Raw genomic sequence first — 14904 nt, 5'->3', positions numbered from 1 at the left:
TGTTGTATTGTGTCCTGTCGGTCGCCTCGAATGAGAGTGTCCGCACGTTCCAACATTGCAGGAGTCACAGCTGTGTCCGGCCGGCCGGCACGCGGGAGATCGGACAGGTTTGCATGACCTTGCCGCGAAGATGACAGAGGCCTCGCCCAACGACTCACCGTGCTTTTGCTCACTGACAGGTCTCCGAGGACATTCTGCAAGCGCCTATGAATATCTACGATGCTCTGGCTTTCCGCCAAAAGAAACTCAAAGAACCCACCTCCGTTAAAGACAAAAGCAATTTTGAAACCAATTTACATTGATAAAGCGTGGCATTCGTCTCCAATCCATGTTGGTTAGGATTTTTTTAAGATCACTGTTTCTCCGTCGTGTTACGTGGTTGCAAATGGTATACCATTCCTTTGTAGGCACCGTGGACTGTCCGCATTGATACACCATCAAATGAGACAGCTTCATTAGTAGTGTAGTAATGGGCATGTACCAGGTGGTTACAGTTAAAGTTCAGCTACACACGGAGGTCCAATAACGGCTGTAATTATCGCACGACAACGAAAATTGGTAGGTATTCTAACGCGTTAACGCAGAAGCGATTTACGCTAGATTAAAAATTAGTTCCGATTTTGGGCACCATGTGCCAATCTGGCGCTGTGAATGCAAGAAAGACGTATAGACACGTATCTGTATGGAATGGATTAGGAACAGGATGTGGGCAGAAAAAGTTAAACAAGTGAGAGAGGCATAATGTTGATTTTATTACACCACCTATCAGAACTTCATGAAGATATAGGGACTGAAGCGGGAATATTCTATGCTGTACCACTACAAATTCCGCATTTTTTAGCCGAAATTGGCCGAGAAAAAAAAGAGTTGTATTATTTATTTAACTTTCCTCGTGCATCATCCCACATACTATGGCTATTTCTTTCAGCCTAAAAACGGTCACGAAATGAAGACCACAGTGAACAATTTTTTTTTTTTTTTTTTTTTTTTGTAAATAGTCTTCACGGGTTTGCCGCCGGATCACGTTGTGCAAATTCCACAATATTTCCTCGGAGCAACTGTCCGACATCCTCAGGTGGTTCAGCCTTGCTTGTGGATAGGTATGTTGGACAGTTGCTCCGAGGAAATATTGTGGAATTTGCACAACGTGATCCGGCGGCAAACCCGTGAAGACTATTTATAACACATCCGTCAGGAAAGCTTGAAGAGCCACAATTTTTTTTTTATTTGCAACGTTTAGCTACACCTCTCAGCTACTTTTGTACCTAGTTGTTGCTTCGACTTGGACATCTGTGGCAGCGTGGTGCCAACTTTCCAATACCCTGGTCGTAGAAGGCAGCCGCCTGTGCTTTCCGCCAGTTCCCTACGCTGGTCTGCGGCTCGTTGTCTGTGCCAAAATGCTGTCGTCATAGCCAGAGGTTCATGTGAGATGAAAATCAGAGGGAGTCGAGTCCAGGCTGTCAAACACTTACCATCGCAAACTCCGCAGGAACGTCGTTGTTGCACCTGCAGTGTGTGGTCGAGCATTGTCAGGAACAAAGAAACACATGACAGTTATGTTATGTGGGCTGTATGAAATCAGGCGGAGCCTCTCAGCAGACGGTTCACACTTTGGGTGAGACATTGTAGTTCTAAGCATCTTTAAGCGCTCACTGCGCACTCAGAACTGAAAAGTGCGACATGACGCGATCGACAGGTATACTAGAGATACTGCACAACACATATGCGCAAAGCTTCATCCGATTGCACCATTCGCGAATGGAGAACAGAAGGAGGAAACTGACAGTGCTATCACAGGTACGTCCCAGCACACAGCAAAACGTATTTTGCGCATTATACAGAGTGTCCCGTAAAAACAGTGACAAACGGTAGGGACAGATTCCTTACACCAAAAAAGAAAAAAAGTTTAGTAAACTTCAGCTCTAAAGTGTATACCTTACAAGTCCTGTGCACCTATGCATTTTAGTGCCCATTTTTACTAGACATTTATTACTTATTTCTGTACAAGAAACCTATCCCTAAAGTTTCTCTTTTTTTTTGGGGGGGGGGGACACCCTTTAATGTGTATGTAGATTAATGTACTGTGGATTTTGCAATATTCCTAGATGACGACAATTTTGTTCTTAAGGTGGAACCAACTACACCTACGACTACATCCAAATCTACATCTATACCTACACTCCGCAAGCCACCCCGGCGATGGATACTTTGTGTTTCACTGTCACTCCCCCTTTTCCTGTTCCAGTCGTTTATATTTCGCTGTAAGAACGATTACTGGTAAGCCTCTGTACGGGCTCATATCTCTATAACGTCATCTTCATGGTGTTTTCGCGAGATACGTGTAGGAGATAGTTGGTCGACTCTTCTAGCAATGAACACTATCCATATTTTAACTGTTGACCATCCGTGATGCAGAATGCCTCTTCTGGAGCGTCTGCCACTGGAGCTGACTGAGTATCTCCGTGACACTTTTGTGCTTACTAAATGAACCTGTAACGAAGCGTGCTGCTCTTCTTTGGATTTCGTCTACCAATCCTGTCTGGTGCGAATCCCAGACTGACGAGAAATATTCAAGTATTGGTCGAACGAGTGTTTTGTAAGCTACTTCCTTTGTTGATGTGGGTTGAGGAATATTCAGGAATGCTGTCGCACCTCAATTGGCTCGATAAACCACTCTATATTAATATCAAAGGAAATGGTTCGCGCTGTCTGTAAGAACAGTTGAAACTTAAGTGGCTTCAGTAGGATGTGACATGACTGAAGAAACTCGTGGACTCTCTCGCCGAATTGAGGCGGTTGTTGTGGCTAGAGGTGGTGTGACAGGGTGTTAGCGTGACGTCCCCTAGGGGACTGCAGATGGCGGGGTGCACCTACCTGGACGGTGAGGTGTGGGTGGGGATGTCGGTCCCTGCTGAGCGCGGAGTGCACGCTGAGCAGCGCCGCAGCCACCGACGGCGACGGCGTCGTCGAGTAGTGTGTGGAGGCGGGCGTGCGCCCCAGCCCCAGCCCCAGCCCCAGCGACAGCTGCGCCGCCGTCGTCGGCGCCGCCGCCGCCGTCGTCGTCGTCGTCGTCGTCGTGGAGGGCGTACTGCTCACCGTGGGGATCGTCACCGGATCCTCCTCCGTCTCGTGGTAGCTGCGCCGGACACACGGATTTTACTTTAAGCGCGGCCTCACAACCATCGAGAATGTATTAAGTGAAACGTGTTGTATTCTTACACTGCCATTAGGTTACCATCAGCCTGCATAATATAAGAGGTCTAACTGAGGCCGATTCGAGAACTTTTATCCACACAAGCGACTTATCATTTGGCGTCCCCCACCACCTTATCCTCCGTACACTTTCAGTTTTCGTTATTAACTTGAGACGCACTGTATACAAACGTTCCACTTGGGTACCCCTCTCAACTTAGTGCCTCGAGAGGCCATTACTAATTATGATATACTCTGTATAGTTGTGACGCCTCTGGCGTCCCTCAGCTTGGCGCCCCAACCGGCGGCCTGGGTCGCTTGGGCCTTAAACCAGCTCTAGTCTAACACAATTAATAGCGAAAATTGACACACGTGGAAGTATACGTTAACATAACACAAAATGTTCTAGTAAACACTGGTCCACAAACGATCCGTTTGCGAGATAACTGTGAATGTGTGGTGACAAGCCAGGGCTGACTTCAGTATGAAATATTGTGCTAGTTAGAACAAATGTGTGGTGTGCGTACTGTAACACCTTCAGTACACACACCGTCAGATTATTTTACCTGTCGCTCTAACGAAGTAGGCGAGTGTCAACAATATGTCTCGTGGTCTTATCGTGGAGTGTTTATCTTCTGCCGTTAGGTCAGACGATAGAAATGCCAGTTGCACACTTAGAGTAGCGGATTGATGGTGACCAACTTTAAACAGAACTTGATTAATTTTCACACACATTTATTATAATAATAACAAGCATAAAAATTACTTAACTTGGTTCTGGGTGCTATTTACAATTGACAATCTGAAGTTCCATTGGTATTGGTACGCTAATCTTATTCTCACATACGTCTCTGATACTTGACAGAAGTGTCTATACATTTATCTTCTTGGCTAGGTACAGGAATATGGTAATCTTGTTAGGCACAGACTGAAACTTGACTATAGACTGGTACAGACAAATGTAGAACTCGTAGAGACTGGTACAGACTAATGCAGATTGGTACTGACTGGTGCAGACAAATGCAGACTGACTAATCGGAGGTCTGTACACTCATTATAATACCTCGCGCGTTCAGGTATCACTGCGCGAGTGTGATCCGCGAGGAGAAAAGGTTCTACATTAGCAGCAATCTCATTGGCTGCGTTACATATTAATATGCGGATCGGCGGAAGCAAAATTTGGTCTGTCTCTATGGCAGCGCCATCTCATAGTGCAGAGACGGACGAGCGCTGCGCCTGCGCTGTTGTGCTTAGCGGGGCGCGCTCTAGTGGGAAAGTTGTGTACGCGCTGACTACGCGGAACTATGTACACAACAAAATGTATTTTAAATGTAAACATTTCAGTTAAGTCCCTACATGACTGGGCTCAAATTTCTCCCGTGGCCTACCTTAACGAGAAATACAATGCTGCTTTAGCGTGTTACAGGTTGAAATTTATTGTATATCCGCCTCTGTAGCCGAAACCGCCAACGCACGCCTAGGCGGTGACGCTCGACTCTTCGGTAAATAGACTCAGATCCTGGCGGTGGATGAAATTTTCACTGCCAGTGTTTGGCCGGCAAGGGAGGGAGAGATGGTGGTGTAAAGTTCCTGATCACCAATCTTTGCTCTAGTGACATGGATTAAATTCCACACCTCTCGACAGTGTCTCACGAAGCATGGGCATGCAGAATTGTTAATGGCGATCTGTCTGTCGGATTTTGACGTTAAGCTCGGCGGTGCTATTCGAGAGGAGTAGGCTGTGTGCCGGTACTCCCTTCTCTCATCATCATACAACGCAAACATAACACCACGCTAAAAACGAATTCATTACAATCATCTACAATCCAGAAATATGCTTGCGACACTACTCTCACAGCTGGCCAGAGTGGCCGAGCGGTTCTAGCCGCTACAGTCTGGAACCGCGCCACCGCTACGGTCGCAGGTTCGAATCCTGCCTTGGACATGGATGTGTGTGATGTCCTTAGGTTAGTTAGGTTTAAGTAGTTCTAAGTTCTAGGCGACTGACGACCTCCGAAGTTAAGTCGCATAGTGCTCAGAGCCATTTGAACCATTTGAGCCATTCAACGCTGGTTTTGTGAGCTTCCCTGAATACCACAGTCACCAGATTTCAATATACTGAACCTTTGTGGTCTACCTTGGAGAGAAGGATGCTTGATCGCTATCCACTTCCATCGTGCTTATCTCAACTTGCCACTGTTTTGCAGAAAGAATGGAACAAGATTCCGTTGAAAAGCATAGAGGACCTGCATTTATCTATTCCGAGACTACTGGTAGCTGTTTTGAATGCCAGTGCGTTTCCTACACCGTACTAGTCATGCTGACGTGTTGTGTGTTTGGTGTTTCCTTATTTTTGTCTACTCCTGTACTTTCACCCGTGTATTTGTTAAGATACACCCTGTCTAGTAAGCAGTCTCTTCTTAGTGCAAAAGCACAACAATAGTGATTCTGCGGCAGTGTGTATCTTCTACTGTGACCCGTGTGAAATTTGTGTTTCTTTTGTGGTTGTTACTATTTATCTGCTGCTAAAGTGAACTGAAGACCTGTGGCTAGAGTGACAGCTTCCTAGTGTTTACAGGGAGGGATAGTAGTAAAAGTGTGTTCCTCTACACGCCAATGGCATGCTCAGCACAAGAATTAAAAAATTGTCTACAATATTTGTTTGAAAACACTCTTTGCACACTATCCCTGTGACAACGCTTATTCACAGTGTAAAGTGTAATAATCAACGTTTTTTCTGAATAAACCACCGATGGTACATTTGGTTGTAGAATTCTAATATATTATATCAGCAAGTTCTCTCGTTTGTACATGATGACTCGTTTATTCTGACACCTTTTAAAACGAAATTTTACAAAAGAACAGGTATTTTTCTGGGTTTCCTTGCTTTCTTTGAACTCCACTTCTAAGTGATACAAGCTTTGAGGATTTCGCAAAGTTGGTACGTATTTGTTTGTACCGACCTTAATTCTGCAGAATTCAAATGGTTCAAATGGCTCTAAGCACTATGGTACTTAGCCGGTCGGCGTGGTCCTGCGGTTCTAGGCGCTTCAGTCTGGAACCGCGTGACCGCTACGGTCGCAAGTTCGAATCCTGCTTCGGACATGGATGTGTGTGATGTCCTTAGGTTAGTTAGGTTTAGGTAGTTCTAAGTCTAGGGGATCCATGACCTCAGATGTTAAGTCCCATAGTACTCACAGCCATTTGAACCATTTGAACTATGGGACTTAACATCTAAGGTCATGGATCCCCTAGGCCGGCCGAAGTGGCCGTGCGGTTAAAGGCGCTGCAGTCTGGAACCGCAAGACCGCTACGGTCGCAGGTTCGAATCCTGCCTCGGGCATGGATGTTTGTGATGTCCTTAGGTTAGTTAGGTTTAATTAGTTCTAAGTTCTAGGGGACTAATGACCTCAGCAGTTGAGTCCCATAGTGCTCAGAGCCATTTGAACCATGGATCCCCTAGACTTAGAACTACTTAAACCTAACTAACCTAAGGACATCACACACATCCATGCCCGAGGCAGGATTCTAACGTGCGACCGTAGCAGGCGCGCGGTTCCGGACTGAAGCGCCTAGAACCGCTCGGCCACAGCGGCCGGCGCAGATTTTGCTGCATAATAACACATTTATTCGTATTACCAATGGGATATTATTTGACCACGTTCCATCATCTTTTCCGTCAGCACTGGCTCTTGTTTCTCGTTCTCGTGGTCCGTAAATTTAATGTTAACAGCAAGCCATCGTGTCTGCCCGCGAAGGCATTCTTCACAGTCGGTTTCTGCGCTTGCACCGCGAGGTGGCTGCACTTATTCACGTGATCAAGTTGGTTCTGACTACAGCTGGGGGCTACGGTTAAGTATTACATTGTAATTTATCCACTCTCAACTTCTTTCGCTGTTCCGTTGCACCATGATGTAGTAAACACAAGCCACTAAGTATTCTTACAGCTTTGACCCATAACACTAGTGATGAGCAGTCGATTAATGTTTCCTGCGTGCTGTCCTGACCAACGAAAAAGTGCATTAGTGATATCTTCAGTTTCCAATGTTTGCTATCTTATACAGTAGTGTCTTTCGTGCGCGCTAGTCAGTTGTTGGTAATCTCATAAATGCAGAATAAGCCAGTACGTAAAAAACAAATATCAGTGGAACAAAACTCAATTTGTTTGCTTTTCACACTTCAATATGAAATAGTTTTGCCGAGAAGTAACAGAAGAGTCCATTAACACGAATGTATGAAATCATTTTTCCTGAAAGTTCTATTGAGTTCCATCTATGGAAGTCAGATATATGTAGAACATGTCATATGCTCTCAGCGACTTACCAATACTAAGTATAATCTGTTATGCCAGCACCCTTAATCGTACACTTGCGTGAGGGAAGGTGAATATGAAAGTGTTAATGGAGTCGAATTGGTCCTTTGTGAAGTATACATATTGGTTCAATAAAATACAGCCCAGTAGGAAAAATATTTTTATTGAAAAACGTTTAGTTACATCGGTCTTGTACCGATAAACTTGGAAGAGAATGTAACCAATGTTGTCCTTAGTAAACCCGTAAATGCATCAAATACGTGATTCAGTTCCTCGAAGAAAAGTAAGGGAATGATGTTTTTAGGTAATGAAACACATGCAGGATACAGGCTTTCGCATTTCCGCCAATATCAGTCTCGTAACGCGTTATTCTTTGACGCTGCAGTGATTGCGCAATTAATCGTAATGATTAACTATGGAGATTGACTTAAAATTATACTGTTTGTGTGGTATCGATAGCAATGATGCCACGGAATAGTTTCTCAAGTTGGCACTACGAGAGACACAGAGGACAGCGCCCTCTAGCCGGTGCTGTCGAGGTCTACGAGCTCCGCGACTGCTTCGGCCCATTTAATCGGTGCAGCCAGCCAGGACACTTCGCTTCAGCATCACAAAATGGCTCTGAGCACTATGGGACTTAACAGCTGTGGTCATCAGTCCCTTAGAACTTAGAACTACTTAAACCTAACCAACCTAAGGACATCACACACAGCCATGCCCGAGGCAGGATTCGAACCTGCGACCGTAGCAGTCGCGCGGTTCCGGACTGCGCGCCTAGAACCGCGAGACCACCGCGGCCGGCTCAGCATCGCACCTACGTACAAAGTTATGTAATCGTTTATCACCTTGTTTTTGCACCAGTAAACCACGTTCTTGCAGTACCGACTTGTATTACCTTTTCCCGTTCCTACCCACGCGCCGTTCCCAGGCGGGATACAAAAGTTTGTTTACAGATCACGCATTCCAGAGTTAGAAGTAGTATAGTATGATGTACCTTGAAAGTGGTTTCCTCTCATGTTGGTGATATTCGGATCTAGTTATTAATTTTCACTAATCTGTCGCAAAGAAAGTGTGTGAAAGAATATTTGTTATGGGTTATAATGAGTACTGTGTTTTATTGCGGATGAGGACCGCGAATAAATTTGTGTGTTTATGGTTTCAACGCTAGTGTTGAAGAAGTTAACTTCAGAAGAAAATTGTACGTAAGAACCAATTGATGTTTTTAGTTAGCTAGATGAGCAACAAAACAATTTCATAGTAAAGTTTTTGAGAAAGGAGGTTTCAGTTATTGACAAACAGGATTTTCAGGGCTGCATAAAATATTAAGCTGTATGTACTTTTGTTGCATATACTTTTTGCTTCGAAAGTCCAGTGTTGTTTGTTATTCACAGTGACACTTTCTGAAGACACTGTGAACTCCGTATAGGAGCCATGATGCAACTTGCATAACTAATCCATCACGCAGGAACTCCAATGCGACGCGTCACGCCTCAAACAAACCCTTTAAGTACGATACTACAGTGCCTGTGTTGTTAAGAAGTTCCTTCGGGCACGCATGCTTGTCCGATGGAACAGGCATTACAGCGACTACAGCCCTCGTGTTATACATCAAATGTATTCGCAGTTGAAGACACGGAGATCCGTCAGCTATATAATGGAATGACGACACTGAAAATTTGTGCTGACTGGGACTCGAACCCGGATTTCCCACTTTACGCGAACGGTCGGCTTAACCGCTTTGGTTATCCGTGCACGACTCACGACCAGACCCAAACATCCATAAGTCATCGTTCATGAGTCACGACCTGTACTCGTACAAACATTATGTTGTGTTGGCTGAAGGGCCAACACTGTGTTACTAGTGGAGGCCGAAATGCACGCGTTTTAGCTCACGCAGGCTGGCGTGAGGAGGGAAGGACTATACTGACGTGAGGTCTGGAACATGACAAGGAATTAGAATTCAGAAAGCGGACGTAATTAGTTTGATACTTAACTTTAATCCATTAATGATGAACGTCGCTCTTGACGGTACATGTTTCACGGCGCTCGGTCTGCAATCACTGACAGTGGCGACACGCGGGTCCGACGTATACTAACGGACCGCGGCCGATTTAAAAGCTACCACCTAGCATGTGTGGTGTCTCGCGGTGACACCACACATTATATAATTTCCGTACAGGGAGAATAGTTTAGTTGAACGCCGTTACTATGTATCTCCGAAGGAACATTGCATCGTACCTCTTAACAACGCAGGCACTACAATATCATATTTATCCGCCGAAAACAGGCAGCAGCTTCCATTTAAATGTCCTTCCCCTGTACGGGAATTACACAATGTGTACAAATAGAGGTTGTGACACATGAATGACGACATATGGAATTTTGGGTCTTGTCGCGAATCGTGCATGGATAGCCAATGCGGTTAAGGTAAGAGAGAAATCTGGGGTCGAGTGCCGCTCCGACCCAAGTTTTCATTGTCGTCATTCCATTATACAGCTGACGCTGTCCGTATTCGCGAATGAGAATACATTTCATGTAAACCCCTTAAGGTTTTAACTGCATGGTCCTAGTATTTATGATTTAGTTTGGACGTTGGTATGTCAATCAGTCAGTTTGGCAATTCTGTCCTTTTGACTATGTTTCACATATTATAGAAGAGCTTTATGTGGCTGACAGGGTTACTCACTTCTCGTGGTTACTTGAAAAACTTCCCATTGAAGCCACGAGCTTTTTCGTGAACTCTTATTTGATATACCAATGTCGTGCTACAAGAGTTTTATCGTTCGCGTATCAGTTTCCGAGTGATAAAAATGGCCGATTTCGAAATTCAATCCGTAATTCCAAAGAATAAGGGTATATCGAAATTGGTACTACTCACCGACAGTAAAAACTCAGAATGTAGAGGCCGCGGATAAATGCAGAATAAATCAGTGACCCAGACAGGTAATATTTATCGTGTGAACGGAATTGGTATTTAGCGAAGAAACTATGCAGCATAGAGAGCTGCAAGCAGAAAAGGACCTATAGGCTGGATCAAAAGATATTTACAAGTGACCAGAATGGATGATTGTCCCATGCAGATAAATATTTAAAAAATCGAAGAACAGTGTTCTGATGACATTCGTTAGGTCGGAAATTTTTACCTATACGTACGAGTAAGGTTATACATTCGTTAAAAATCCCCCGTAAGGAGCTTGTATGTAGCCTTACCTGAGAGCAGCATTGTTTCCGTACAGCTCGAGGTTGAGGTCGTAGAATCCCTCGGTCTTACTGCAGTCCACTTCGTCAACGCGTTCGCAGACCCTCGTCTCCTGGTCAAATACGGTGCCGTTGAGGCACAGGAACTTTATGTCGGTTATTTCTCCTGTAATCACACAGCACCATTTTATCAACGTTTTCTGCGAAAGGTCGATAAACATTAACACAAGCTATCTTGTTCCCATCAGATCGCGAGCACAGTTCCTCACAAGCAAGCAAGCGGGCAGTGTATTAATAAACTTTCGTTAAGTTATGTTGTACACCCTTTAGGAAAAGCGTTTCCGGTGGAGTCTGACAAAACTGGAACACCGCTTACCTGTGAAAGTAGGTATTAAAAGATTTTCCTGTCAGAAAATTATGAAAAGAATCTGCGTCTTTATCCTCACAGAGCTCTACATCTTTAACCTCACAGATTTTCTGTTGTGGTGCTTGTAGACCAACCTGTACGTTTCCAGCTCTACCGATGGTTTCTGAATAAAGTGGATCGACACATCTGTACTCTCAGGTTTTCATTTCTTCACATGAGGCGTGGTTGAACCTGCCTGCGTATGTGAACTCACAGAACTCTATTCATTATGCGCAGAAAATCCTTCCAAGAACGTTGAACAGTCGTTTCATAATGTTAAAACTGTTCTCTTGGGGAGCAAGTGTAGGCCGTGTCTTGTAATAAGAAGTGAACTATTCCCATAGGCAGTGAATAGAAAAGCCCTGAGATGTAAAACAATGCATTAAGTAGCCTGTGAGCATTTAAGCGCAACTGAAGCTGGATGTTGCATGGCTAGCATTTGAATACTGAAAAATAAGTAATGATTCATTAATAAACTGACCAATAATTAAATAAGTTTTTGCTTCTTGCTTGCAGTGTACAGCAGTGCGCATGAGGATGTCCCTTCAAGCATATAGTCATTGATTCTCAGCATGAAAGATACGCTGGACCATCAAAAATCAACTCATAACTTATGAACATCATTTCCATCTAATGTCTCGGTAAGGTGCCAGACCACTCCACAGTACATTAAGTTAGCAGCGACCACGGTAACCGTAGTCGCCGACCTGCCTTTCTGAATGTGAAACCTTATTTTGTGATAAGAGAGAATACTTACTGCTAATTTTTTAATACAGCAAGTGGCCTCTGATGTGTAAGAGTATTCATGGGCAATGATTAGAACCAAGAAGTTAAAGCAATATGGCGGCGATGCAGCATGGCTCTGACTGACAAGTAACAAAGAAATGACTTGGTTTAAGGGCAAATAATACAGATAATAGTTACAAAATACATAGATATATAGTTGATTTACAAGTCCACATGGGTTCTCAACGCAATGCAACATTCGTGAGTTTCACAGTGAACAACTGGAATACTAAGTGTCGCACGGAGGGGCCGCACGGTCTGTGGCGCCATGTCACGGATTACGCGGCCCATCTCGCCGGAGGTTCGAGTCCTCCCGCGCGCATGGGCGTGTGTGTTGTTCTTAGCATAAGTTAGACTGAGTAGTGCGTAAGTCTAGGGACCGATGACCTCAGCAGTTGGGTACCTTGGGGACTCACGAATATCTGAAAATTTTGAATACTAAATTCTCAGTATACAACGTTTAACAAGACACCAAGTCTTTTATATTTCAGGAGAGGATGATAAATCTGAATCTACAGCTTGACGGATTGAAATTCGTTACTATAATTAGCTCCCAATCAGTCAAAATTGATCAATCTACGAGGATAAATTTCGCATGCAGAAGAATAGTGTCACAAACCTGAAAGCAGAATAATCTTGAGGAAACTGCGATGAAATTTAGCAATAATTTCCCAAATTTTCAAGCCATTTCGCCTAAGTTTCTCCATGACAAGTAACTGAAATTACATACAATTTGAATGAAAACAAAATCTGATATGTAATATTCCTTAAGCTAAAAGTAACTTGTTTGTAAGTATTTCAGAAAAATAATAAAAAAAAAAAAACACTGACACTACCGCAACTGTGGCGAAACATGTTTGGGTGACAAAACAAAACAATAATTCGTGAACAAAGGTGGACCTATCCTTAATTCATTACTGCTGAAATGACCTCATTCAATATTCAATTTCTTCATCATTGTAGAAATTCCAAGCCAACTCAAACCGACACCAGAGCCAGTCTTCACCAGTACCAGAGCGCTACACGGAACAGAACGGCACAGCATGGCAGAAGGCGTTTAAACAAGGACCAACTCGCAGCTTCGAAACCAGGGAAGCTTCCCATTGGCTTATAGACGAACTGACCTCCCAAAGATGCGAAAGTTTCTCAGTGGATGTGCAAAGAGGTTGCTTAAAAAGCTTATTTAGTTCAGCCGAAGCTGATTATAACAGAGATACGCGAAGTATTCCAAAGATAACTGTCGCTGTCTACTAACGGTAGGAAACAAATATAGTGGCTAAAAATGAATTTTTCTGGATGAACAGGCAACATTCACAAAATTCGAGCCAGTTTTACGAGGGCTTTTATTTTCGTTTTCGTTTTGTTTTATTTTACAATAAATTTATTTTTAAGTTTTATAAGCCTTCTTGTTCCATTCTCTTTTCTCCTTGAGCCGAAAAACTCACAAGCTCGCAGTTACTCAGATACTGCAAAACGTTTTTTGAAAGCTTAACCATCTGAAAATAAGCTAGACTGCTTGAAACTAATACTGGGGCAATAAATAAATAAAATAGGTGATTGTTTGTGGTGTTATTTCTGTTTATACTCCATTTCCGCTGTATATTCCATATGTTTTGTCCTGTCACTAGCTTGGTTTCCTATCAAGTGCGGCCTCTCTCCACATATTTTTATGTCCCATGGAGCGTTAGTGTGACTGATGGTAATGACATGGAACTAGTCATTTTAAACTCATATTACACATTCATATGAAAATACGGATAGCTGCTGGGCGAAGTGGCCGTGCGGTTTGAGGCGCCACGTCACGGATTGCGTACTTAGTATAATTTAGTGTAAGTAGTGTGTAACTCTAGCGACCCATGTTCTCAGCAGTTTGGTCCTTTAGGAACTCACACGCGTTTGAATGTTTATGGATACCTGCTACAAATTAAAACATTTTTCCAAATATTTACAGATGTTAATTAGTAATTCCTAATCACTATCTTTTACATATTCCATAAATAGAAATACTTCTACGGAATAAGTTTTGGTGGCAGCATAGAGCAACCCTTTTTGTGCTAAACGCAACCTTAATGTGAAATAATCGACATCGTTTATTCTTCTGGTACTGTGATCATGTGCATCTTTTGCGTTGCAGTGGATTATGTACAATAAACTTCGTGAGGGAATACATGTACTATGAAGCAGTGTTCAAAACGCGCATTCCTTAAATAAATATCTGCAAGATGTCGTCGACGTGTAGCACGTGTTATTCTTACAGTGAGTTTTTGAGGAATGAAAAGTTTGTTTCCTAAAAATGAATTATCCCGTAACATTATTGAATGAAAATAAGCAAAATATGTCGACCTAATTATTTGTCCCAGCAAAATATGTCGACCCAATGATTTGTCTCTCACCAAGAATTGCAATGATTATAAGTGAAAAAGTGGCTGAACTGAGTTGTTTTAAAAGCTCAAAAATATGTTATTTCTTGCTTAAATTCTCATTAATATGGATATTTAAAATTTGTGAAGTTTCCACTCTAGTTTCTATTAAAAGTAGCGGCTGTACCGTAAACTTTAGATAGATAGAAAATTATATAATGTATAACTTACACTGTTTGTCAATATTTACACTTATAAATCCGAACATGGAAGAAAACCATAGACATTATTGTTTACAGACTATGTCAAATAGAAGAAAAATGATAATAGCATATTTCTCCGAAAATTTACCTGTGATCTGATGTATCATATGTGTATAAAAGGTTAAAATTAGGAATTTCAGCAATTTTCGTGTTCAGTAGTTTAACTGACTTCATTGGTGCTTGACCGAGGTTTCCTGGGTGAACAGCAGCATTTTGGTGGGGATTCTGTGTTGGATGTCGTTGGAGGTGGTCCAGCTGTGTTGCTCTGTGTTTCAAGAAAGTTTTATCTGATGAGCGGTGAAATAGCCACTAGTTCACGTGTGTGAATTATTCAGAGTTCCTACTTTCCGACACAGAAATTTTTCGGCGTCTGATGGACTTGTTATT

General features: G+C 43.0%; 1 protein-coding gene across 1 annotated transcript in view; it reads right to left on the bottom strand.

Moving 5' to 3' along the window:
- LOC124556429 overlaps window positions 1–14904 on the bottom strand; it is a 466451-nt gene that overhangs the window by 47774 nt on the left and 403773 nt on the right. The window contains exons 5-6 of the mRNA XM_047130385.1: window positions 10715–10868; window positions 2875–3136 (exon numbers count right to left, since the gene is read on the bottom strand). Of these exons, the coding sequence (XP_046986341.1) occupies window positions 2875–3136; window positions 10715–10868 (416 nt within the window). The remainder of the gene's footprint in view (window positions 1–2874; window positions 3137–10714; window positions 10869–14904) is intronic.

Source organism: Schistocerca americana, chromosome X, assembly GCF_021461395.2.
Source record: "Schistocerca americana isolate TAMUIC-IGC-003095 chromosome X, iqSchAmer2.1, whole genome shotgun sequence".
Taxonomy (NCBI): domain Eukaryota; kingdom Metazoa; phylum Arthropoda; class Insecta; order Orthoptera; family Acrididae; genus Schistocerca; species Schistocerca americana.
The sequence above is the reverse complement of the archived record's forward strand: the minus strand, read 5'-3'. Positions and strand labels throughout refer to the sequence as shown.